At 39.5% G+C, this 27380-nt stretch overlaps 1 protein-coding gene across 7 annotated transcripts in view; it reads left to right on the forward strand.

The window, feature by feature from the left end:
* Nucleotides 1-27137, forward strand: part of LOC134226471 (protein phosphatase 1 regulatory subunit 16A-like) — a 417502-nt gene extending 390365 nt beyond the window's left edge. For 6 of the 7 annotated variants that reach the window (XM_062707267.1, XM_062707269.1, XM_062707270.1 and 3 more), the window contains 3 exons: nucleotides 8487-8550; nucleotides 8633-9274; nucleotides 26686-27137. In XM_062707267.1, coding sequence (XP_062563251.1) covers nucleotides 8487-8550; nucleotides 8633-9274; nucleotides 26686-27083 — 1104 coding nt within the window. In that variant the 3' untranslated portion in view covers nucleotides 27084-27137. The remainder of the gene's footprint in view (nucleotides 1-8486; nucleotides 8551-8632; nucleotides 9275-26685) is intronic. The other variant, XM_062707272.1, reaches the window with a different exon arrangement.
* Nucleotides 27138-27380: the final 243 nt, after the last annotated feature.

Below are 27380 nucleotides of genomic sequence, written 5' to 3' on the forward strand. Positions count from 1 at the left end.
CTGAGGTGTGTCACACGCTGATGGTAACTTACTCAAACCCCACACGAAGCAGATCGAAAATGGTTTTCTTTTCAATGAATCAAATACAGTGGCTGGTTTCCTACCCGCCGCTGCCAGCACCAGGCGCTAACGTATATGTGAAAATAGCCAGCATGAGTTAACCATCCGAAGTTTGTATGGCGAAAGGCATCTAACGCGGGTTTTCTCAACAGTTGTAACTTTCAACGAAAAACTATTTGGTACCAGTTATGCAGGAAGGTGTCCGCTACTACGCCTACCAAATATTTTTTCGATAAGGGTGCTCATTTTCGAGATATTAAACATTAGATGCTTTTCGCCATACTGATTTCCAAAAGTTAACTCCTAGTGTGCCGCTGTAAGCACGCTCAAAGCAGGCGATTCATTCTCTTACAGTCGTTCTTCCATCACTGTTTCCGTAACACATCTCATCATTTATCCACTTTATGAATGTGTTGTAAACGATAAACGCTTGTAATTGACGAATTGGTGCCATTTAATTATTAATTGTTTTTCATCATTGGTGCTTTGTACCATTTACGGGGTCAATTTGATCATCGAGATGGAGTTGATCACTTGTGGATCTAATGGAAGACTATAGAATCTATGAACAATTAATGGGTACACCTTCGTAGACCTCTTGTAGTAATATTTCGTTATTTTATTAATTTGAAAATTTTCATTGTATGAAAATGAAATGCTTTTTTGGTGCTACATATATCAAATGAAATCCTTTCTTAGGAAAAGTCGATTTAAAGCATGATTTGATGTATTCGTAAAATTAAATGGTAAAACTTCTAGTTTCCCATCAAATTAATCTTTCAATTGAAATATCATTTTTAAAGTACACCTTTATTGTGCTATTAGGCCGATTCAAATATTTGAAAAGATTAAGTCTCCTACGTCGGATTTTTTTCTATCCAAACATAAGGTTCTCCGACAAATGGGAGATTTTTTTTAATTTTTTTTTTACCTTTCGGAAACCAGTAGGACATAATTTTTATTAAAATATTTGTAACGGCCTTCTTACATTAAGCATCATACTATAATTACTTTCATCATCTTTATGAATGTAAAACAACTTTGAACATTGCATGTTACACCACAAGTATCGTATCATGAAAGGACATCAATGTTAAGCGTTTTACTGTTATCAATGTGTCCCTGGTTATAAAGGTGCAATTATATAGTCACTGTGTTACTTGCAAAGTCTGTGTTTATTATTATTATTAACCATCAATGCTTCACATAACAGTTTTGCGATTAATGCGGCTGTGCATCGCTACTAATCAACTATCCGCAGTATTAAGGTATGCCAGCCATATTTGGTTGGCTAGTGCTGCAACGTGAAAAAATGCACGATTCGCGGCGTAGTTGGTTATGGTTGATTTTCCGTGCACACATGAGCGCATCCTTTACGGTAGCTGTGCACTGTGGCGTAGCGCTGCTGCCGCAGCCAGGCCAGGTGAATTATTCTGCATAAACCCTGCTGCACCGGCCGTTTGAAGTTAGAGGTTACGTATTTAATGTGCACTTAAAATTAGTTTTCGTTATTAGTTGGTAGTATGTTGGGATTGGAAATCAAAGACCATCCACAACAATATGCAATGGTGCAGTTCGGTTACATGAGCGGCCTAATGCAGTATGGTGGCAATAAACAAGGAAGCATGCATTCGAAGACAATACAATTTGTATCAATTTTTAACAGTAATAATTAGATGAAAATGACGAAGTGATCATATCGATCGTTTCAGTTGTCATGTGATTTCTTGACGGCTATTAAATCAAATCACGGAAGTTCGGAAATTTACAATAGAATATTTGAAATTTATCATCAAGAAGAATGAGAAAAAAACACAAATAGAATTTAGCATAAAATAAAAACTTACCATAAATTAATACTAATTTGGCGCGCAAATTTTACCACAAAACAAATTATTTTTCTTCTTTCTTCGAAAAAGAGTTCATTGAAAAAGGTAGATTCGTCAATTTTTAAGAAAAAAAAGTATTTTTCCAATAATTCTCTTAATTTGATTTTGTGGGAAGTTCTTTCCAATGATTCGTGCTTTACTATTAACTATAATCCGCAAGCAAGCAAGTTATTTCAATTAGAAGTTATTATGAAAAAACTGTGCAGAACGTGCAGAACTGACCACCATAAGGCCAACACATTCTAATGGCTTATTCTACCAAGTCACCGACCGCCCCGCCAGGACGACCCTCGCCATGACAATAAACAACAAGAACAACAACCCTCCCCGCAGCAATCCCCGGGCAGCAGGTGCTGCGAATGTGCAACGGGGTGTGACCACTTTGGCGGTGGCGGTGATTGCCACTGCCGATAATGTAATGATTATTATGATAATGGGGATGAACTACTAACAAGGAAACCCGATGCGGAGGCGCACGCGGTCACCGTCACACACGACAGCCAGCAACGTCGAAAACACTGCAACTGACTGAACTGGAAGGATTGAAGTGCTGAGGTGGGGTGGGGCGGTTGCCTAATGAAGATCGTTCATGCCAGTCCAGCGATTCTTTGCGTGATGGTTCTCTGGTGACCTTCTTCCTGTTACAGAATGGAATACCATTCATTCGTAACGACCAGGCGTGGAAGAGGACCATTATCTGTTTGCGATTGGTACGGGGGAGGTGTGGTTCGACGATATCCCAAAAAAAAAGAATCCGAGGTGCTATTTCCCATTATTCTCAGCTAAGGAGCAGTTTTCCATTTAGAGTGCTAATGTGACGAATTTAGGCAAATCGGATGAAGATAGCAGAAGGGAACCGAGTGTCAGTGACAGTGACATATCCCAATCAGGCAGATAAATAGTGTGGCAGCAAGCCGAGAAAATTGTGCTCATGTTAGTGCGTGTTTTGTCACTCAGGTGATAACAAGAAATACCAATATAAGCGATTGGCAGCTAGTTGTGGAAGAAAACAGTGTCTCCAAGAACGGCCTAAAAATTCAACCGAAGAAAATGAAGCGTGTGTTCTATCTGGAGAAGGTGCGGGACAAAAAGTGGGACAAGCTGGACAAGGATACCATCGTGGGACTTCGCTATCGGGTGGGTGAAAGCCGAAAAGTAATGAATTGTTAATTGGAGACAATGGTGGGGGCATTCTTTGGTTTGGTTGATTCGGAGATGGGGAAAGAAGGAAAATCGAATTAAGAAAGCAAAAGTATACTGTATGCTTAGGATTCTTTTATTTCTCTTTAAAAATTCAAAGATTTTCTCGTGTTTATAAAATGCTTCTTAGAAGTTTTATTTAAATTTAGCAAAAATTGATTACCCAAATTTTCATCCGCCTGATTCACTTTCAAATATGTGGCTTTTTTCATCTACCATTCAATAGCTGAAGATACGTTTATCCTTGACATAAATCAATTTGTAGGATATTTAGGAAACCGCCAAATGTTGAACGGCTAATTTTGTCGCCTATTGTTGGACTCCCATAAGAAATGCACGTGCGTTCAACAATAGGCGAACAAATTAGCCGTTCAACATTTGGCGAATTACCCTAGCTAAAACTTCTATGAGGTAGACCTTCTAGCTAGAGCAATATTTGTTAAGGTAAGTTTGTTCAGAATCATTGTAATCCTTAACAGTATTCAAAATAGAGATTATCTCGCTTAACTTTTCAAAAGGACCTAAGTAACATTTTTTTTCTTGAATTTATTTGAGTACTGCAATCAAAAGCTTTGGTGTTTTTCTGTTGATTGCGCTATTTAAATTAATTCATGAAAAAATGTTACTTAGGTCCTTTTGAAAAGTAAAGCGAGATTTGTTCTTTTGAGCTCTTCATAATTTGATCATGTTTTACTAATAACGGATAATCGGAATAACGTGGATCCCCGAATAAAAATGAGACATTTTATGCACATGAAAAATTAATTGGTGTTCCAAAAATCCCGTAACCTATATCAATTTGATGTCCGTGTTGGAAATGCATGAACGGGGTTTACTTTGAAATTTTCAGTAGTTTAACGTAAATAATCGAAAGTTTCAATGAAATTGGCTAATTGGTGGAGAGTTCCTAATTTTTAATAGATATATAAATCTCTAAAATCCAACGGAGGATAAAGGTGCGATTAACGTTCAAAATCTTACATGATTTCGTGACGGTCTCCAGTTATAGATTCTGATTCGACACCCAGTATCTTCGGGTAAGACGTTGTCCAACGTAAAAAAAACACAATGCTACGAAGATTAACTGTTAACTATGCAAGGTTAACTGTAACTATGCAAAAAATCAATGTTTCTGCCTCTACCATGGTACCTCTGCTTCTTGGACAACAAAACCGTTGTACCTTTTTGCCTGGATTTTAATTCTAAGAAATTATTCTGTGATGGCAGAATAAACGACTTTTTGTTTATAGTTTGAACAACCAGCCTTTAGAACGATATAACAACGTTTCTTCCTCGGGAAAGTGACTATACTTTAGCGTAATGTGTCACTTGGTTTGCGATGAACTGAAACCTCTTAAACTAAAAGTGCAAAAAATGTATGATTTTTCAAACGCGAAATGGAAAGCGAGGACGCCACCAGTTGGGCTTAGCTTCTGCACAGTTATTTAAGCCCGAGAATGGTTTGCAAAAACGATTGAAAAATAACATTGATGCTCCACTCTTAAGAGCACGAGCAGATTGTCCGCTCGCAGTTGACCATTATTGTAGGAATTACACAAAGAATCAGCGAGGAAGGGTCGTTTGGCCGAAAGTCATTCAATTGAAAGCCATTTGGGTAAATGCCACTTGGCCGAAAGGCCGAAAACATCATTTGGCTGAAATAGTCGTTTGGCAGGAAGGAAGATTTGGCCGAAGGGACATTTCCGAGTAGCACACTTGTCAAATATAAGTCACTGTGACACATATGCGACCAAATCCAGTCACAGGCCGACTTTGGTTACTGCTACACACAACCAGCGGTTTTTAGATTTTTTAACAATTCTGTACAGTTCTTATACAGGTTTTAGTAGATTCTTATACAGAATTTTCGGAAAATTTGATAATCGCCGGTTGGGTGGAGATACCATGTATACCTCTTCATCTCCACGACTATCTTGGGATAGGGAATTGTGTTAGTTACTAAGGGATTGAATCAAAGTGCATGAAAAACAAGCATGCTAATCAGCACGAATGATTTACCGAGTTTACCGATCGCACAAAGCAGATCAAAATATTTCGAATGATAGCGCGATTTTTTCTGCGTGGACTAATTAATTCGTCTACCGGCAGCACAGAGCACTTAACTAAATATTTCGGATCATCACGCGATCATGCGCACGATGCTTAAGAACCGCACAACACAGAGAACAGAATAACCCGGATCTCGATTCCGCATCCGTAACGAAACACGAGTTCAAGATTACTCATACAGCCAAACTGGTCATTTGTTCGAAGAAGTCTTTTTGACTGAAATAGTGGTTTGGTCGAACGGATCATACGTTCAAGAATGTCATTTAGCTGAACAGGTCATATGGAAGAAAATGTCGTTGGGTCAAAATTGTCTATTGCAGGAAAGGGCCAAAAATTTCCCGCTGGTTGGTACACAGGATTCTGTTTTTACACGATTTTTTTTCGTTCGTATTTTTGATCACGTGACTTCAATTCACCACCAAAATCTGTGCAACATGTTTCAAAAAATCCTGAATAAATAAAAAAAAAATCACATGATAATTAATATGCGTCAAACATTCAGGATGAATGCAAATTTGAAAAAAATGAAAATCGTGTAAAAACAGAATCCAGTGTATAGAGATTTCTGCTACCTGAATTCGGTCACATTCACAATCAAATCGGTCCCAATTGTGTCTTGTGCCAGTCAGATAGTTGTCGAGAATCATTTTTACCAGGTTACTGTCTGACATTCTGGCTACGTGCCAGGCGATGCTGGGTCATTTGGGCGAAGGCCATTAGGTTGAAGATCATTAGGCCGAATGAGAAATGGGGAGTGAGAAGTGAGTAGTGAGGAAGGATAAGTGAGGAAGAAGTAAGGCGGAAGAAGAAAAAATAAAGAAGGGAGAAGAAATAAGGAAGTAGGAAGAAGAAAGAATGAAGAAAGAAGAATGAAGACAGAAGGAATGAAGGAAGAAGAAAGTAGGAAGAAGGGAGAATGATGAAGGAAGAAGAAAAAAGAAGAAAAAAAAGAGGAGCGAATGCGAAAGAAGGAAGAAGAAAGAAAAAGAAGAAGGAAGAAGGGGGAAGGAATTCTTATTTGGCCTAATGGCCATTTGGCCTAATGACCGTTCGGTCTAGGGGCTGTCCATAAACCACGTAGACTCTTGAGAGGGAGGGAGGGGTTTCGGAAAAGTCTACGTTTGTCTACGAAGGGGGACGGGGGGGGGGTACTCTAAAAGTCTACGCAGACTTTTTTATTTTATTTTTATTTGTTTGAAAACAATTCATACAGCAGCTTTGTGCAAAGTTCACTTGTTTGATTTTTCTTTAGATTTTTCCGTTTTTTTTGCAATACTTTACCGAAATAATCTCTCGAATTTCTCCAGAAAAATCTTATGGATTTCACTGAAGTAATAGTCTGAACTACGGTTTAAAAATATCATAATTTTAACAGCAAATTCTTCTGTGTTGAAAATTCTATAAAAACTTTCGAAAAAAAAATCAAATTTTCTACTTGGATTATATTACAGATTCTACTAAATTATCTTTTAATTTTTGGCAGGAACTTCTTTAGAAACTACAAATAATTCTTTAGAATTTCTACGGAAAATTATGTCGTTCTTCAACGGAAAATTCTTTAGAATTTACAAAGGAAGCATTTTGGCATATCCAACAAAAAGTCTTTGGTATTTTCAAAAGACATTCTTTGGAACTTGTAATTTCCCTTACTCTCCGAGATTTCCTCGGAATTCTCATGAGGAATTCTTTGGACATACATATAAACGAAATCCTTCGAAATGTCCATGGGACATTCTTAGAAAATTTCTCGGTAGTTCTAATGCAAATTCTTTGGAAATCTTCAACATTGTTTAAAGAAATTGTTGAAAATTTTCACGGGAAATTATTTGAATTTCCTAACAAAAATTATTTGAGTTTCCACAAAAAAATTATTGCAATTCTTGTAAGAAAGAAAGAAAATTATTCGTAAAACTCTTTGGAATATCCACAGGATTTTTTTTCAAATTTCCTCAGGATATCGCTCCTATTTTGCAAGAGAAATTTCAAAATATCGTACCGTTTTGACTCATATCCCGAACACGCGCTTTTAAATAGCCATATTGGCGTTATTTATGTAATATTCTCCAAAGAAGCTTGAATTCTTTTGCAATATTGATGGAAATGTATGGAAAACTAATGAAAACTTTAGTTTCAGGTTGCTAAAACGCCAGTGTTCGGGTTATGAGCCATGTTCGGAATTTGAGCCAAAACGTTACGTAACCATTCTGAAATTCCACGGGAAATAATTTTAAGTTTTCACGGAAAATTACTCGGCATTTTAGCGGGAAAACTTTTGGAATTAAAAAAAAATTCTTGGCATTTCAACGGATGATTATTTGGAGGGATATTGCATGGGATTTTCAAGAAAAACATCGGAATTATCACGGAGAGTTCTTTGGAGTATTACCTGGAAACCTTAAAGGTTATCAATCGGGAAATTCTACGGAATTTCCACGAAAAACTTATTGGAATGTAGACTTGACATTCTCGGAATTTCAACTCGAAGTTTTTCGAAATTCTGAAAATTCTTCGGTTTTCTACAAATGGCATGAAGAATTATAGGTCAAGCAGTGGCGCGCCGATGCAAGTGTCGGTGACGATGGCGCACACCTCTAGGAGGAATCAAATTCAACAGAAATGTAATTATTTGGCTTCGAGATTTAGTTTCAAGAGCTATGGACAGATGATTAAATTTGACTTCGTAAAAGGCCAAACAGCTGAATTAACTCCTGGTTCATTCGCCTCCTCCACGTACCGCCTGCCATCTGCATCTCACCTTCGCTCGATGGTACGCAACCCTTTCCTTTCGAAAACTCCAAATGTATATTGGTCTTCCACGAGCATCGGCCTTTCGGCATTTCTGATAGGATGATCTTACTAGCAAAGATGCCCAACAAAATGTACGAAACTGGTTTAAACCATATAAGCTTTATGCACTCACTCGCTTAGAATTGACGGATCTGACATTTTTTTTTCGCAGCTTTCATTGACACCCAGTATCGTAAGAATTATTTTGATTTTTTTCTTATGGGTGGTTCATTTTACCCTACATGTTTGAATCGGCTTAAGCAGTGATTTGCCGATGCAAAAACGTCAGCTGCGGCCTAATGCTGAGAACTGTCGCCGGTAAACACCTTTATATTAGGTGCCTACCATGTTCAATTTGCGAGAAAGCATCCAGATGAACCTATTTCATAATTAAAATATTTTGTTTTTCATGACGGACAATTGAAACTTGCACAATTTATTATACTTTAGTATTCAAACTACTTTTATTATGATTTCCAGGGCTACACGACACCGGATGGACCAGCGGCAAACACCAACTCCAATAATAGCTCAACGACAAACGGTAAGTATCCTCGGTCCCATCATTTTCATTTATAGGACATTTGTTCAAAATCCAACCATTCCTTCTCCATTCCGTTACACAGCCGTCGTCAATAACAGCACCAACAACAAGAATGCCAGCAATGGTCATCTGAATTCTGTAAATAACAACAACATCAACGCCACTAACAATGGTAACTGTACGACGGTGAACAATGGGCTGAACAACAATACTCGTTACAACAATCACCTGAACAACAACAACAACAACAACATCAGCAGTAGCAAAGACCAAAACTACGGTCCCAATTCAGCGGCAGCAACGAACCCTTCTTCCGCGACCTCCTCGGCGTACTCCTCGCTCAACCAGTATGACCGACGGTCGCCCGAAGGCAAGGACAACGACTCCTACATGAGCGAAATCAGCGTCGTCAGCGGTGCCGGTAGCGGCAAGTTGTTGAACAACAACAACCTAAACAACAACAACAACAGCAACAGCAAGATACTAGCCTTATCATCCTCCTCTCCATCCTCCACAGTCAATGGTAATCTAGTCAGTAGCAGTAGTAGTAGTCATAGCAATAGCAATCAACCGAACATTCCAAATACGGGTGCCGTGTCCGGAACGGCGGCGACGACGACGACGACGACTTCGGCGACGGCGGCGTCTGCAACGACGACGGAAGTGTACTCCACCTCCAACAACGAGAACGGCAAGATCAACGTCCAGGTGACGGTCCTAGTGGGTGAGTACCGGAAGTCCCTCCTCCAACACTGCTACGGCGGCCCGTACAAGTCCGATGCGAGTTAGTAGAAAGAGTGTTTTGCTTGTTTGCTTTAAGACATCATAAACAATCGCTTAGTACATCTGTCTTCACCTACCACCCAATGACTGCAAGCAACCTTCATCGGTGAAGGAGATCACCTTCATTTATGCGCGACACTATTTTTATTGGCACTTTTAGATTTCATTTCAAGTAATACTGTTAGGAATGTAGGTGAAATTTCTTAATAATTATCTATCGCATCGAATTAAATATTTGTCTGCTGAAACGGCTGTAATTTCACAAAAAAAAATGGATTTTTCAAAAAAAAAAGTTCCTTCGTGTTATTTCAAATTTATCCGTGCGTTAGCTCAATAATCGTTTATGATTTGCTCAATAAGAATTGAGTATATAAAAGAATAGATACCGTTCAGACTATTCAACATGGCAGACTACGTTGGGATGGGTTCATTGTTCAAATGTTCGAGCAACATCACCGTATTCAGTAGTTACCATCATTATGCCACAGTCTAATGGGCTGCTTTCCAAGAATCTAATCTATTAATTATTTGTTTAATTTAGAAAAATTATATGTTTTGAATCCAAACTGCCTCTTAAATCAGTTGCAAAGTTTGTATCTTGGACAAGCGTATCTTTGTGGAAACCACAAAGTTCATCCAAATACATAACCTATGACTGGACTTGTGTCTCCATTGTCCAATTTTTGAGTAAATTTCTTTTACTAGGTGTAAACTGTGATATACCACGAACTGAAATATTTTCTTTATGGACATCAAATATATAATTTCGACATGGAAAATGCATATGTTTTGGACAGAGTCATTTTCTCCTGATTTCAAAATGGTCACCTACAAATCTCAATGGTATGACCTAACTACACGTATCCACATTCATTTAAATGCATTTTTTTGCTTAACTGATAAAACTTAAACCAAAAATTCTCCAAAATATGTACATGTCCAAAATATATCATTTACCCTACTTGTTAAATTTCCTCGCAGACTTTTTTGCTTGTGAAATTACAGCCAGTGTCCATTTTATTCAATATTCATAAATGTCTAGATAGATATCAAGTAAATTATGAAATTTCACCCACCAGACAGTAATCCTCAAATCCTATTGCTATCCCATTTCTTTCATAAATTACCACATGCTTAGTATAGATTTTGTCCTCACTTTGTTGCTTTTTGCATGACGCCGGTAGTCCGCCGTTTATTAATGCCTCATAAATATCTTCATCCTAATAACTTGTTCCAATATAGTTCCTTTTTCTAGGCGGATGCTTTGTTGTCACGATATTGTCACGTTTTTCTATCCTTCCTAATGCGCTTCGAATTTTACGAACATTTTCACTATATGCTAGCTTTGGGTTTATTATCCTTGTCCGGCCGCGCGCGCTGCTGTGCCGTCCGCTCTCATAAATTTCCATCGAAATAACCCTCCTATGAATGGTGGTGTCTCTCGTAACGATGCTTTCGTGCGTATGGGTAGTTCTAGTTTAGAAAGACACCTACGACATTGTTGAAGCACCGCCAACAAAGCGGCGTCCTTTCCTATGGGTTTTGCGAATATTATCAAATTCCATTGTTGCTTTGGTTCATCTGTGCAAGTCTTCCGCTGCGCGTCAGGAAACCGGAAAAGGAAAACATACGGACGCTGTCTTCTGTATCCTCAGTAGTGCTTCTCCGGCTCAGAGGGGTCTGATATTCAGTGAATAAAAAATGCTCGTTATGTTTTCATGTTGGTCATTTCTAGATTTTGAAACAAGTCTGTTGGGAACGGTGAGATGTGAGGCTACAAAGCACATGCTAAAAGTGGCTGGGTAGTGGGTATGATTCCCGATCCGTTCTGGGAAACCTTTGTGTTGAAAATTTTCTTGATTTTGCTGGCCATAAAAGTATTTCATCGAGCTAGCCTATGATATACAATTGCAAAAATGGTAACTTGGTTCAAAATGCTTGCAGTGCGAACACTAAGCTACGAAGAGGCAATGTCCCAGTGGGGAATACCAACACATGCTTACAAAGAAGAGTAAATGCTGTTATATTAATTAAATTCATGAAAAATGTGAAGAACCCGGTTTCTGGAGCTCCTGTGGCGAAAGAAATTTGTTTGAGTCGAGCTTGGTTGACTCCCGGTGGTGTCCATTAAAAACTATTGACATCGGTTTTCGTTGCCACTGCCTTCTTCAGTGTCTTGTATTTAAAATGGTATCCCGAGCAAAACTGATTCAACAAGTGTAAGCAATTGCTTCATTACCTCCATTCAATAGCATCAAATTTCATCAGGTGCCAATGAAAACTAACAGTTTTAAATTATAAAAATTTTGATAGGGGAAAATACCTATTCTTGGCAGTCTAAGACATTCGCCAAATTGAATGATAAAAATAATGAATAATTACACTAAAACACAGGTATAGTTTAACTGGTAAACATTTGTATGCTCTTTCTTTGATGACTGGTGTCCACTAAATATAGCAGCTTTAACCACAAACTCAGAAAAATAAATAGGGACACGGCAGGTATTTTCGTCTGTTCGTCATAGTCTCGAAAACCAATAAAACAGACGCTTTTTTGTAAAACTCATACGTACCAAATCGTAAGCTCAGGAGAAACGTTCTACTATAGTGGAGTTCTAGCAAATGTACATTGCTTTCGTTGGTTTTAGCCCTTACGACGAAGGACGGAAATACCTGCCGTGTCCCTATAAAGTAACAGGTCAACGTTTCTTCTATTGGCATAGCAATGTCTATTATCAGCAATGAGTTTGCTCCCTTCAGCAACTAGACATGGAAATAGAAAACTGGTAATGTATTGGTGCAAAATGCTGGTTGTTTATATCCTCCAGTAGTAAAATTCATTCATATTAATCGGCCGCACGCTCATCTCGCTTCACTCAATTTTGGAACAAACTTTATTATTTATCAGAACTGGCTTAAAACAAAACATGAATTTTTAGCCTTGGCATCAATTTTATGTCATGTAGACAGATAGGCAAAAGCATTTAAACACATTGTAAAACAAATTTAACCTTTATGCGACCAACAAAAAACAGACGTGAATGGCAGATAGGGTACTAGTGTATTCAGATATTGACATTTTCATAACTTTTACCATTTTTAACCTATTTGAATAATGTTGGCCATTTTATATGCTTTTTGTTTCAGTTTTGTTTCAGTTTCAAATATACAACTTGTTCTTTACGGTCTTTTCATGATAAGTTTGTTTCATAAAAAAAATCATGATGGTTGTGTACAAGGCACGACCGCTCGACGTAAACTACGTAAAACCAAATCTATTAGTATTAGACCCCTAGCTCCTCTTCTGGAGGGGGGGGACTCCCATACAAATAAAGTACAAATTTCTGCTTTAATCGAAAATTAATCTAAAAAATGGAATCTAAATTTGCAAATTTCGTCTATTCTTAACCGTCTTTTAAATAATGTAAAAAATATATAATTAATCAATTTTAGGTGAAACGAAGCTCGTCGGTTCTGGTAGTATAGTATATTAACAATATATTCCACCTCGTAAGTCTTCATATGTTGAATAATGGGCACCACTGTCCTATCCAGCCGCTGGAGCCACCCCATTCTTACACACACAGTTGAATAATAGATAATACCCTAAAAGTAGGCAATTATTTATGGTTGAAATGCGCTATGTAGGAACGGGAATGGTTATGATTTTTTTGATGAGCTTGGAAAGTATTGAAGTTGCAAAAGGAAAACGGTCCTGTCAGCCACATAAGGGTTAACATACTTACTTACTTGATACTTGATGGGCTACAGCTCTTCGATGAACCTACGCCGAATGGAGTATCCTTCTCCACTGGACTCGATCCTGGGCCAATCGCTTCCAGTCGCCCTGAACATTGAGCGCCCTCAGGTCCTCTTCAACTGCAAAAAGCCATCGTGTACGCGGCCTTCCACGAAGCCTGCGGCCTCTTCTTTACGGTTATTCCTGCGGTTCTCTACTAAATATTATCTTCGCTTGACGTTCTTCCGGCATACGAACAACGTGACCAGCCCACCGTAGTCTGCCGTGTTGTATAAGCTTAATAATATCCAGCCCTTTATATACCTGGTACAATTCGTGATTCATGCGACGCCGCCAGATACCGTTCTCCTGTTTACCGCCGAGTATTGTCCGCAGCACCTTACGCTCAAACACTCCGAGAGCTCTCCGATCAGCCTCCTTTAACGTCCATGTTTCATGGCCGTATAAAGCCACCGGAAGAATCAGAGTAGTATACAGCGCGAGTTTAGTTTTCGTTTGCAGACTACGGGACTTAAGCTGGTTACGAAGTTCGTAATAAGCCCTATTTGCAGCTGCAATACGCCTTTTCACCTCGCGGGTAACATCATTATCGCACGTCACTAATGTTCCAAGATACACAAATTCTTCTACCACTTCAAATTTTTCACCATCCAGCACTATTTCGCTACCACCACCACTAATGAACCCACGTTGATTGCCAGCGACCATGTACTTCGTTTTGCTGGTATTTATCGTGAGTCCAATCCTCGCTGTCTCCCTCTTAAAAGGCGCAAAGCCTCTTCCACGGCACGGCGATCAATTCCGATAATATCGATATCGTCCGCAAATCCCAGGAGCATATGCGATTTTGTGATAATGGTACCGCTTCTTTGCACACCAGCTCTCCTAATCGCTCCCTCGAGCGCTATATTGAACAGTAGGTTCGAGAGTGCATCACCCTGCTTTAATCCATCTAAGGTAACAAATGACGTCGATATTTCATCCGCAACCCTTACACTTGATTTCGATCCGTCCAACGTTATACGAATCAGCCGTATCAGTTTCGCCGGAAAACCATGTTCAAGCATAATTTGCCATAATTCATTCCGTTTCACTGAATCGTACGCCGCCTTGAAATCAATAAACAGATGATGTGTCTGCAAGTTGTACTCCCGGAATTTATCAAGGATTTGTCTCAGGGTAAACATTTGATCCGTCGTTGATCGGCCCTCACGAAAACCTGCTTGGTATTCGCCGACGAAGGACTCTTCAAGCGGTCTCAATCTGTTGAACAGAATACGGGACATAATTTTGTACGCCGAATTAAGGAGGGTTATTCCTCGGTAATTGGCGCACTCCAGTCTGTGCCCTTTCTTAAAGAGAGGGCAAATGAGGCCGTCTAACCAGCTAGCAGGCATTTCCTCGTCTTCCCATATTTTCGACATAATATGGTGCAGAACTTCATAAAGCTGCTCACTGCCATGTTTGAGAAGTTCAGCCGGAGCTGGTCCTTCCCGCAGCCTTATTGTTTTTCAGCTCTTTGACAGCTTTTTAACCTCATCTAGTGTAGGTGACTCCACAGCTTGTCCATCGTCGCTAATATTTATTCTGTTCACCGATGCACCGTCACTTCCTCCATTCAACAAAGTCTCGAAGTATTGCTTCCACCTGGCAGCCACTTCAGTTTTATCTGTCAGCAAATTCCCTTGTAGGTCGTTGCACATGACGGGAGATGGCGCTGTCTTTCTCCGCACGCCATTGACAGACTCATAAAACCTCCGCATATCGTTCTGCTCCATTTTTTCCTGCGCCTCACTAATAACTTGTTCTTCGTACTCTTTTTCTTCCTGCGGTGGGTTCGTTTTTCGGCTGCTCTTGCTTCCTTGTACCGATCTCTATTCGATCGGGTACCTGACACCAACATCCGGCTTCTGGCAACGTTCTTCTCGTCTGTCACTCTCTGACACTCCACATCGAACCAACCCGTCCTGGGTCGCCTCTGTGCAGTGCCTACCACTTCTCGTGCTGTTGTGCTCACCGCTCCATGGATCGACTCCATAGATCGTTGATGTTGTCGCTAACGTTGATTGCACTTATCCGTTCGTCGAGCTTCTGGCGGTACTCAGCCGATACTCCTTCCGCCGACAATCGCTGGATATTGTAACGCATCGTTCGCTGTGATCTTTCGTTCGATACAGTTGACAACCGTGATCGAATTTTACTGATAACGAGGTAGTGATCAGAGTCAATGTTCGGACCTCTGAATGTCCGCACATCGATAACATCCGAGAAATGGCGCCCATCCACCAGAACATGGTCTATCTGGTTGCAAGTTTTACCATTTGGGTGTCTCCATGTGTGCTTTCGGATGTTCTTTCGTGCAAAGTAGGTGCTACTGATGGCCATCCCTCTGGCAGCAGCAAAATTTACTAGCCGTAGGCCGTTGTCATTGGTAGCGGAGTGAAGGCTCTCCCTACCGATTATGGGACGGAAAAAGTCCTCTCTACCGACCTGGGCGTTAGCGTCTCCGATAACAATTTTCACGTCATGCTTTGGGCACTCTCCATAGGCTTTATCAAGACATTCATAAAACGTGTCCTTCACGTCGTCGGATTTATCGTTTGTCGGTGCGTAAACGTTGATTAGGCTGTAATTGAAGAATTTGCCCTGTATCCTCAACACACAGATTCGTTCGCTAATGGGTTTCCACCGCATCACTCGCTTCATCTGCTTGCCCATCACTACGAAACCAACTCCATGCTCTGCTTTTTCACCGCCGCTGTGATAGATGTTATACTTGAATGCAGTATTGGTCGTGGGGTCCACGGCTCGGAATTCACGTTCTCCGGATCTAGGCCATTGGACTTCTTGAATAGCAGCCACGTTCACTCCAACCTTCTGCAGTTCACGAGCCAGAAGGCTCACTCGTCCAGGTTCATTTAGGGTCCTGACATTCCAGGTACCGAGTTTCCAATCATAGTCCTTATTTCGTTGCCGGGTCGCTTGCCAAAATAACGTTCTCTTTTTCTTCTATCGTGGTATTTGAGAGGCTTCAGTAAGCTACCTTACCGGGGTCGCGTTACCTACATCGCGATGATGGGGCTGCCACCTTAGGTATAGCTGACGCGATACAGCATTTCGTTAATCAGCCGCTGGGTACCAGGCAGACGCTGTTTGAGCCGCACCTCCTGGTGAACAGACGCTCGAGGCGTACCTTCTCACTCTAGCTGATGTCAGAAGGACAACAGTGCCCAGGCTGCACTACCAGCTAAGTACACAACCCTTAGCTGGCGGTCTTTTGTCATCGGACGACCCGTGGAAGCGTGAGATAGGGACTTGTGGGGACCAGAGCTCTGTTGGGCGCTCCTTCCTTGATGTCAACCCACCATTTTGCAGCCCTAACATACTACATCACTTTTGATATAATTCATGGTCTGCGTAAAAAATCTGAAGCATTTGTATTTTAACACTTTTTTTAATAAATGCCATCGCCGGATATTTTGTTGGTATTTTTACTAAAATCAACTCACATAGAATTGTGCGTGGTATCTTTTTAGCGTGTGTTTGATATGCTCACAAACACATTCTCTCGCTCTATTCCGAAGTGTGCTGCTGTCAAAGAAAACGAACAGTCCCGATTTTATTTAGTGAAACATAGAGCAAATATTGCATAAATTTGCTCTTTGTGGTGATAATCAAGTGGTGATAAAGTGTAAAAAGTAGTTTACGTACTTAATTTGTCGTGTCATACGCAATAAAGAGGAGAAACAGGCGATCCAAAAAAGTAAGTAACAGTTTGCTTTTCGTGCGCTGCTTTCTTTGGCAATGCAATAATGGCAAGGATTTCGTAGGTGCAAATTTGTTTCGGTGATTAACACATCAAATCTTGCTACTTTTACACAAACAACTTATTCAAATGAAAGCTTAGACTTGAAATTGTGTGATTGAATGAAAATTATGTTCATAAATAGTGTATGTTTGCTGGAAAACGCAAATATTTTTGAGGGTGCCAACAACTGTCGCACCCTGCCAATGCCGTATTCTACCCTAACCTCGAAAAATAAATTCATAAAACTAAGTAATAAGGAGCATCATAAAGATTGTTTACTGACAGGCTATTGACATCCTATTGTTAAGTCCATCGCCAGATCGTAGCCAGGATGTCCCGGGCTATAATTTTTTTTTCATACTGCGTTTCAATGATGACAGCGGGCTATGTCTATTGATGATGATGACACCGCGCTTGTCACCGGCTCGTTTACTGACATCGCTTTTCCAACAGTGCCGCTTCGCAGCTCCACCCTCTACAACCCAATTTTTTATTAATTCGCTATCTCATAAATTTCACATTTTGGTTCAATCAAAGTTAATTGCATATATCCGGGATAAGACCACCCGGACATATGTGAATATGTACTTTATGTGGAAGATATTCATTTGAAAAATGTGTATTGGAAGGTAACCACTTTCCCTTCGATGGGACTCGAACCCACGACCCTCAGTACGCTAGACAGGTGCTTTAACCAACTTAGCTACGAAGGACATCCGTCGGTCGAAAACTCAGATGTGAATATGTACATTATGTTCTTCGGAGGTCCTTCGTAGTTTAGTTGGTTAAAGCAGCAGTCTAGCGTTCTGAGGGTCGTGGGTTCGAGTCCCATCAAAGGGAAAGTGGTTACCTCCAATACCTTTCCGGATCAAAAATCTTCCACATAAGTTTTCAGAATATTGTAAACTGAGGAAATGCTAATAGAATAGTAAATTGAAAAGCATTCCAGTTCCAGTGAGGTTCTCCAGTAGCCTTGTGAGCAACGGCGTAGGATTGCCAATTCAGAGATGGCGAATTCGATTCTTGTTCCGGTCTAGGATGTTTTCGGGTTGAAAACATTCTCGACTCTCTGGGCGTAGTTTATTCATTGTACTTGCCACTCAAGATACAAACTCATGCAATGGCGGGCATAGAGAAGCTTTCAATTAATAACTGAGGAAATGCTAATAGAATACTACGTTGAAAAGCAGGCCAAGTTCCAGTTGGAATGTAGAGCCAATGAAGAGCAAGAAGACCAGTTCATTCCCACTGGAACTGGAACTGGAACTAGAACCATAGAAGAAGTAGAAGAAAAGAAGATGTAATGTGACTGATACGAATAGACCAGAGGTTGAACTCCACTGGCGGCAACAGAGCTCTGGTAATTAGTTTATAATTTGGCTTAAGTAAGAAAGAACTTTAATTAGAGGGGTTAATCAGTCAAGCGATAAATTAATTTGCATACAAAATCTGGTGGTTTCAACAGGGTTGTTAATCGTTAATTTATCGTTATCGCCGATAAAGTTGATTGTGATCAACGTTATCGGTTGCTACGATAACGATGAATCAACTGAATTATTATCGGAGTTCGATAATTTAACGTAAGTTAACCTGATAATTTTGCGATAATGGGGTTACTAGATTACGCGAATAAGGTTGGTGTAAAATTTTGACAGAAGCCGACAATGGAACAAATTATTGTTTGCAGCTGGTTGATGTAAGTTAATTTTGATTGAAGCGGGGTACTCTAAAATTATTGCTTAATATCTGCTATCTACGAAACGATGAAAAGTGAGGTCCTCTGTTGGTGGTTCAGTGTTTTTTCCCTATGCAGCATAGATGTTCCAATAAGAAGATCGCAAAAATTTGCACTACCCAGGCGGACTTAATTCTCTGAGATAGTGACACTTAAATATAGGTACGCTTTCAATGGAGAGAACTTTCTTTTGCTAATCCTTATCGTATAAGCAAGAATATCAATCGGAACCCCTCGGCAATATATTGCGATCCGAGTACTAGAAATTTATTTGATGCAGCGATCTATTGTGCTGCATTCCAGGCGGCACCAGTACCAAGTAAAAATTCTCTCAACAGATTAGTGGACTAACCGCGTCACCTTTTCAATATGATTTGGTTAGACTAAAGAGTTTAGTCTAAACTGTGAGTCATAAAATATTCATATAACTGGGTGCTCCGGATCTTAGAAACAGAAGTTTTGTTGATCATGCTAGATTAAACATAAGTATAGGTAGACATTGAAAAGCCTCTCAGATTCTCTTCTGTGAACAACTGCAACTCTGTAAGAACTTTAATGATTGAACGAAATAATGTTTTGGTCAATTCGGTGACCTCCTTGAATCCCAATTTAATTCAGGCGTTCTTGAATATTGTAAGGCGATTTTTAAAATAGATATTGCAAATCCAACTTGTAAATATTTGCATTTCGAACTATAGTACATGTTACAGTTAACTTGATAACTATCGATCAATCAATGAATACTCGATAACGATAACGTTAATTCAACGCTTACTTTATCGTAACAGCGTTATCGTTATCGAAGTTGGCGTTAAATTAACGACGATAATTTATCGATTAACTTTCAAATATTATGAAAATATGTTATTGCATTTTATCGTCTATAAAATACAACACAATCCTTTTTTTTATTTTGTTAACGTGTTTTTTTTTTAATTTCGAAATTAAGTTGAACACTAATACAATTCAATTAAAGTTAATTGCCTATTTTACAAACTAATACAATAAATCAATATCAAATTTTTTGATTTTTTTTAGTTTTTCCAGATATACGTTTAAAAATTTCTATGGAAATTCCTTTGTAAATTTTTTTTCGGAAATACCTATTATTATTCTTACCTATTATGGATATTCTTCAGGAATACCTACAGAAATTATTCAAGGAATTCTTTCGGAAATTACTTGTGGAGAAATTCTTCGGAAATTTCTGCAAGAATTTCTTTGGAAATTCCTTTATAAAATTGTTCGAAAATGGATTTCATAATTTCTACGGAATATGTTTCAGGAAATCCTTCAGAAATTCTTTTGAGAACTCCTCCCGGAATTCACTGCAGGAATAATTTAGAAAATAACGTCAGGAATTCCTTTTCACATTCGTCTAGAGAATCCGTCGAAAAATTCTCTGGAGCGGACTTTGTAAATTTCTCGAAAGAACTCGTTAAATTATCTTATATAATTTTATATTATAATTTTCGAATGATTCCCTAAAACAATTTCTGAATGAGTTTTTGAATTAACTCCCACAAAAAAGGAAGGAATATACGCAGGCCTCAAGGTATTTCCCTGGAATGTCCCTTGTAGGGTGGTCTAACCGGTGGTACCGAAGCCGGTAATACCGGTAATACCGGCCAATATCGAGTACCGAAAATATCGGTATTAAAGACGGGAAATACCAGTATTTTCGGTATTGCATATTTTACTGCCAGTATAAAAAAAAAACTATATTGTATTTATCTACATATATTAGCTAGTTTTTGGTAGTACTTCACTCCCGCAGATCACATGTGAAAAACAATTTGCTGCAAAAATATGTCAAAAATATGATAAGAATTTATATTGGTGGTTGATACCCAGATACGCTGGAATAGCTTGTTATCCATACTTAAACGGTTCTATTCGATAGAGGAGCCCGTTAAAAAAAACTCTGATCGATTTGTATCTTTAATCCAAATTCAACTTCAGTGATGATGATTTTTTAACGTTATCAATTCAAACCACAGAAATTTCCACCAACTTATTCGATGCTCTCAAAAAATGAATCCAAGGGAGACGATCAGAATACGTTGTTTTTTTTTAGCTTTTTTGTTCGATAATCCTGCCGTAAGACAATTGATCAGAAACGATTTTGGCATTTTCTTCGAGATATCCAGAGCTACTTTGATAAAGCAAGCAGACGAGATCTTGAAGTGTCTTATCCATTCCTGATGTGATCGTTGAAGAGACAACGACCGACAACAACAATCACACCTAACGATCGGTACGATGTGTATGATTTTTGTGGTTTATCGGTTAAAGAACAAATCGTGAAGTGGAGCAGTGACGGGAAATGTCACTTCGATGTCATGGGACTTATTTGCTAATATCTTTTTTCACACATCCTTTACAATTATGTTTTTTTTTATATAAACATATAGCCCTCAAAGGACCCTATAACTTTTTTAATAGGTCATTTCTCCAAATCTGATATTGGCGGCGTGAGAGCCGAATTAGTGTCAAATGACATTAATGTCATGACATTCCGTGACATTTTTTTTAAATTTCGCTCTCATAGCTTAAACTTTGTATTTAGAACAATAATCTGTTCGACATATTTGTACTAGAATATTCTAAGCATTAAATGTTAATCAAAAAATCCGAATAGTTAATGACTTCTGAAAAAAGTTATTAGCAGATTAGCAATTGCAAACCCACGACATTTTTTTGAAATTTCCCGTCACTGCAGCGGAGCAACACACTTGCGTTGCCGGTAGCAAATACGTTAACTCCAGGATCCTTGCAAGTAAACCGTATAGAATTCTTCTACTTTGAATCTGAAGGGATTAAAGGTAAGTACTTGACTCTGGCTTTCGATACTCTTTCGTCCAACTTTGGTTGAACCAGAGAGGGCATTTTCAGCAGCAACATAGCCTACAAAATCCGACGCGGATTTGGAGATGAATAGCAAAGTAAGTTATGTCTACTTTAGTTTCACTTTGCCCAGCTCAACAAGCAATGATTTTAATATTCAAAGTTTGTCAACAAATATTGTGTTTTATCCAATAGTCTAAATCGTATTTTTTTAGGTAATAAAATTTCCTGAAATTTTCACAAAAACCGGTTTTTTACCAAGGGAATCTCAAATCCAATTTCCACAGACATTCCTAAAGAAATTTACAAAAGAATTTCGAAAGGTTTTCCTAAAACAATTTTCATAGGTTCTTCCGAAGAATTTTCCGTAGGAATGCCGACCAAATCTTCAAAGGAATTTCCAATGAAATTTCTAAGAGTATTTCCGAACAAATTCTTCCGAAGAAATCTTGGAAGGAATTTCCGAAGAAATCCTCAAGACGCAAGTACTCCTCACGGAGTGTTTATAGATTTTCCTATAGGAAAGGAATATCTTGGTGCATTTTTTTCGATCTACAGGGGTTAGGCAAAATGATTGAGATAGGGGAAGATCCATTAATTACGTAACGCAAAAAATGGCCATTTTCGACCCGCCCTCCCCCTTATGTCACAGTTTTTGTATGAAGCATCAACTTTTTTTGCATGGATTGTCACACTCCGGGCAACCTTCCCTCCCCCCTCTAAGCGTTACGTAGTTTGTGGATGCTTCCTAGGCAAAATTTGGCCCAAATTCAAATCCTTATAACTTTTTTAAAAATTGATGAAATTGGACAAAACTGGAAGCATTCGACGGCAAATTTAGTCAAGATTTAGGAACATGCATGGTCATGAATACAGGCCACCGGTCACCGGAGATGTTCCGAATTTTCCGAGGACATTTTTTCTGCCGCTCGTATTTTTGTGTGGTTTGAAGTTACATCGATGAACACTATTTTCCTAGAAACTAGATCTTATTGAAAATAGAATGTGGGCGGTTGCGCTAAGATCTGTTGAAATACATCCGAGAAACGTCATTTCAGTAAACCTGTTTCCGGATACTTTGGTCAATTATGTATATCCTTCCAATCACGTATATATTATCCGGTACCATATCAATATTGGCATCAAACTTCAAGATTTTTCATGGAGAGGCTCCAGGAAGCACATTCAGGACGATCAGTTGCCCTGACCACTCTGTAGTAGGTTCCAGGTACCCCGCGGGAAGTGGCCAATTTGAAAAACGTTCAGTTTCCTTTCCGAAATTTGTTCGGAAATTCCTGAAGGAAATTTCGGCGGAATTACGGGAGTCGAGGATATTGAATTTCTGGTGAAATACCTGCAAGAATCTATGAAAATAATGCTAAAGGAATTCCTGAAGGAAATTCCGGAGGAGTTTCAAAAAGAATTCTTAGACAAATTTTTGAAGCAATTTTTTTTGAATTCCCTTGCAATTTCTCTTTGTTTTCAGGATTACAATCAAGATTTTTTTTTCGAAAGATCCTTCAAGAATTCCTTCAAACATTCCTTCTTCTTATGGTTTTACTAGAAGCAAAAGGATAACATGGAATTTTTGAAAGATTGGTTGAATTCACAAAAACCTTTTCAGAGGAGTTTCCGAAGAAATCTCTGGAGAAATGGTAAAAGGAATTAATGGCGTTATTTTCTGAATCATTCCTGGAGAGAATTCCTGAAGTGGAAAGAATTTCTGAAGTATTTTCAGAAAAAAATATCGAAGTAAATACTGAAGATATTTCAGAATGAATTCTCGAACAAATTTCCAAAGGAAAACCTGAAAGATTTTGGGTAAGATATTGCAAAGGTATTTCCGATGGAATGCTCTCAGGAATTTCCAATGGAGTTCTTTCGACCTTTGGTACATTTCGACCTTCTGTCTCTTTCAACGTTTTGTCTTTTAAAGCTTTTGTTCTTTCGACCTTTTGTCTTTCGACCTTTTGTCATAGATTCAATACTCCTTGTTCAAGGGAATCAGATCATGCACATGATGAGGAGATTCAAGGAATCAAAAATTGATCAAGAACAAGTTGACAACAAGTTGGGTGTATATAAGATTTTGTGGAATGCTTTCAACTTCAAGCAGAAATAGCACACTCAATTCATCAATCAAACTTGTAGAATGAGCAATTTTCAAAAAAGGAGTAATTACTATGAAACAATATTATGAATATGTAGATAGTTCTGTTAGAGATAAAAAAGATTGTTGATTTAGGAAATGAATAAAACTTGTATTGTGCGAGTCAGAGTTGTCCTACACAGTTGGCAAAAAATTTCTTAGTTTTTCACTATTTTTAACAATTAAATAAAATTAATTCCATGAGTTCAAATTATAGATCGATATCTATGTTTTCTAAATGTCACTTCAATCTGTGAAAATAGTGCACGCCGTAGCCAGACGCGTGCTTTAAAAATACACCGGCATGTGATATTTTTGATGTGCGTGCGTTCGCGTGGCTCCGGCGTGCGCCATTTTAACAGATCGAAGTGACATTTAGAAAACTCAAACATCTATCTATTAGTTGTTTATGACAACTGTGTAGGACAACTCTGGTGCGAGATTGATTCTCTCCGTTTTAGTTTCTTGTATATTTGAAACTTTTGTTCTGTTTGGTCTTTTGTTTTATTCGACCTTTTCGATGTTTTGTCTTTTCGACCTTTTGTCCCGTTCGACGTTTTGTCCTTTAGACCTTTTGTCTTTTTCGATCATTTGTCCATTCGACCTTTTGCCTTTCGACGTTTTGTCTTTCGACCTTTTGTCCTTTAGACCTTTTGTGCCTAACCCGACCCGAGAAGGAGAAGTTGGCTCAATAATACCTAATTCTGTTATTGATACCATACTCTGTTATGAACTAGCCCTGCATAAGAGGTAAAATACCAAAGGAACGTGCTACACAAGTCAGTTCTAGTCCGTACAGCAGTCTGCTGTCAATCAACGCTTGGCCGATACGATACCGAGTGGACCTGTTGTTCGTCCTATGTGGTCTTGATAAAGGTTGATCCTTGGTTTGCAGCCGACTTTGACCGCTTGGAAATGAGGGATGAAGGTCAGTCCTCGGTCGATGGAGAGTCCGAAGACCTCGACTGACCTGCTTGGGTTCGGATACGCGTTCGCGGAGTGTCTCCGACTATCACAAGCAGGATGTCGTCCGCGTAGACGAAGATGTAGATGTTCTTGGGGACTCCATTGAAGACTCCATCCATGGCGACCAGAAACAGGGTTACTGCCACAAAAGACCCCTGCAGCGTCGCGGGAAAAGATACTGGTATCGGAATAACGTGGCTGAGACGCCACTCGTCGGAAAAAAAATATTTGTCTAGGCTTGATTTACCAGATCAAGGAATACTATTTTGTCGGTAGGGGGGAAGTTTTTCAACATGGGATACCCTATTCCATCCGGACAGCAAGACTTCCCTTTGCTACTGGCAAGAGCAAAGGAAAGCTCGGCGAACAAAAAGGGCTGGTACTTGGAACTTGGCAAGTGCGGTGGGACTCGAAAGCTCGGCAGTGTCAGAGCCCTGGTGGCTATGAGCCTTTGAAAATCGGCTGGTCTTGCGAATCGATGTGCATGGAGGAAGATCAACGCTTGCCACTGTTTTTATTTGTAGTTTTCCAATGCCCTTACACTTCTTGGGTGCCCAGGAGAGACTCCTGAGCGCTCGGAGGGCTTTCCTTCTGGCTTTAACAGCTCCACGCGTTTCGTCCGACTACCAACGAAGGGCTTTGTCGGGAAGCGTAAGTCGGGTAGTGTGCTCCAACGCGTTTCTAATGCTGCTATCAAAGAACTTCCAGTCGGCGGCCTCGGGCTAGCAATCTTCTCGACTTCCTTGGGCATAAAAGAGCCATCGACTGATCGTTAAACTTTGTTATTGAACAAGGGGTTTTATAATATTTACTAATTAAAAATTCCACAATTTCGTTCATGCCAATCATCATTGTTTGAGTCAAAATTTGATAGACCGAAACGGAAAACACCTTTATGATGGTCTTGTTGTGTTGCCGCCCATCTAAATTAATATATTTCACATTCAAATTTTTAAATCGGGCTCTGGTTCTAAACCCCCACTGGCAAGGAATACGACGGAGTTTCACAATCCACCAGTAGCATACAGGAAGTGTCGGACGGTAGGTGGTAAATTTACATAACTTTTCCCTGTTTGGGTTCCACACACCCACCTCCACTATCAGGGTCGGTCCAGCCCGGCCCATCAGTTGCTCGGACAAGTCCAATGTTTATCATTAATGCATGTGGGGATGGACATCGTCGTGGGAACCAAATCATGTGGGAGTGGATTTAAAGCCATGATGCCGCCCGGCCGGTTGATATCCTTCGTCGGATGAACAAGCAATTATTATGGGAGACGACGACGGAAACTTGTCCGCTGTCAGTGTTAATAGTGTTTATGCAAGTCCATACATGAGGTGTGTTTTGCAGACATGTGTGGCGTCGATGATTTGTTATTCAATTGTTCTGGATGTTCATTGCTACTTCATATTTGTGCTGTAACTCAAACTCTTATAGCCTAGTGGTAATGCTCGTGAAGTGATTAAGCTATGACCAATGTACTATCTCTAGATATTCAATCTCATATATGCTCTGTTATAATCAAAAATCGTAAAATAGAGACTGAATGAAGGATGTCTTTCAAACTTTGTCCAATTTAGAATATACCTTCATACTTTATTATAAAAATTACCTTGTACGTTTGCTCGTTTGTCGTACATTTTTGATCAACATTCATAAACGATGAGCATTAAAAAAAACAGTCAAGTCAAAGTCAAAAATGCATTTCATAATTCAATTAATGTTATCATATCACATACAAATCTTATTATTTGAACCATTTGAACAGTAACGCATTTGCTTACATGTTTATTGTTTCGTATTTTGTATTAGCTTTTTGTAGTATTTACATCGCATTATATCTTGTATGCACTCAAATAATAATAGAAGTTTGTATAGCGGTTATATAGGACTAAAAAGTTTAAAACAATACGACCTTTTCTTTGGCTCGAATTGAAACCGTATCCTGTAAAAAGCAACAAGCAAAAACAAAGTTTTTTTTTCTCTTTCTTTTTTCCTCCATCCCACCTCTCATCCACGAACCATTGGACACACCCCCTTCGTGTAAATTAATCGAAACTGTTAAAATCATCTCACCAATCACAAGATCCATCTGTCGCAGGAACGTTAGCCGACCTGAAGAAGCATCGATCGCAGAACCGATCCAGCGTCAGTCCGGAGAACGGATCGCTGCTGAGTGCGCAAAGTTTGGGCAGTCTGACGACCGGCCCCAACGGGCAACCCCTCGAGCTGTCACTGGTTTCGACGACGGGAACCTCCTCGATGGATCACCTCTACGGCAACGGAAATGGTAGTCTGGTGGGCGTGGACAAAGGTGCCGTATCCACGCTGAACGTCGCTAACGGTTCGTTAGTGGGGGGCACGGTGGCGGTACCCGATACCGACGTGGAGACATCTACCGGCGGACTGAACAAGTTCAGCGGCAATACCAGTGACGTGGTAAGTGATAGCACCCGGTCTCGACGCTGCTGCGTGGTGATGTAAGTCGGAACCAAACGGGGTAAGTGTCCAGCGTTGCCAGATACGTCATATCAGTTTTTGAAATAGAATCAAAGCCGAAGGGATACAACAATGCGCGAGCAATATAAACCGAGAGATAGAGGAAGAAGTGAGATAGAGTTAGGTAGTCTTATAGCTGGAAAGCAACTGGAAGTTGTGATATTTACGATTTGTGGTCTACACTGTATTACTTTTCTAGGTTAGGTTCGATTTTTCTCGCGTTCCTTTGCTTCCTGGCTCCCCTGCGTGGAGATGTAGATATATATTTGTATAAATTGTAAT

The sequence above is a fragment of the Armigeres subalbatus genome, chromosome 3 (genome assembly GCF_024139115.2).
Source record: "Armigeres subalbatus isolate Guangzhou_Male chromosome 3, GZ_Asu_2, whole genome shotgun sequence".
Lineage (NCBI taxonomy): Eukaryota > Metazoa > Arthropoda > Insecta > Diptera > Culicidae > Armigeres > Armigeres subalbatus.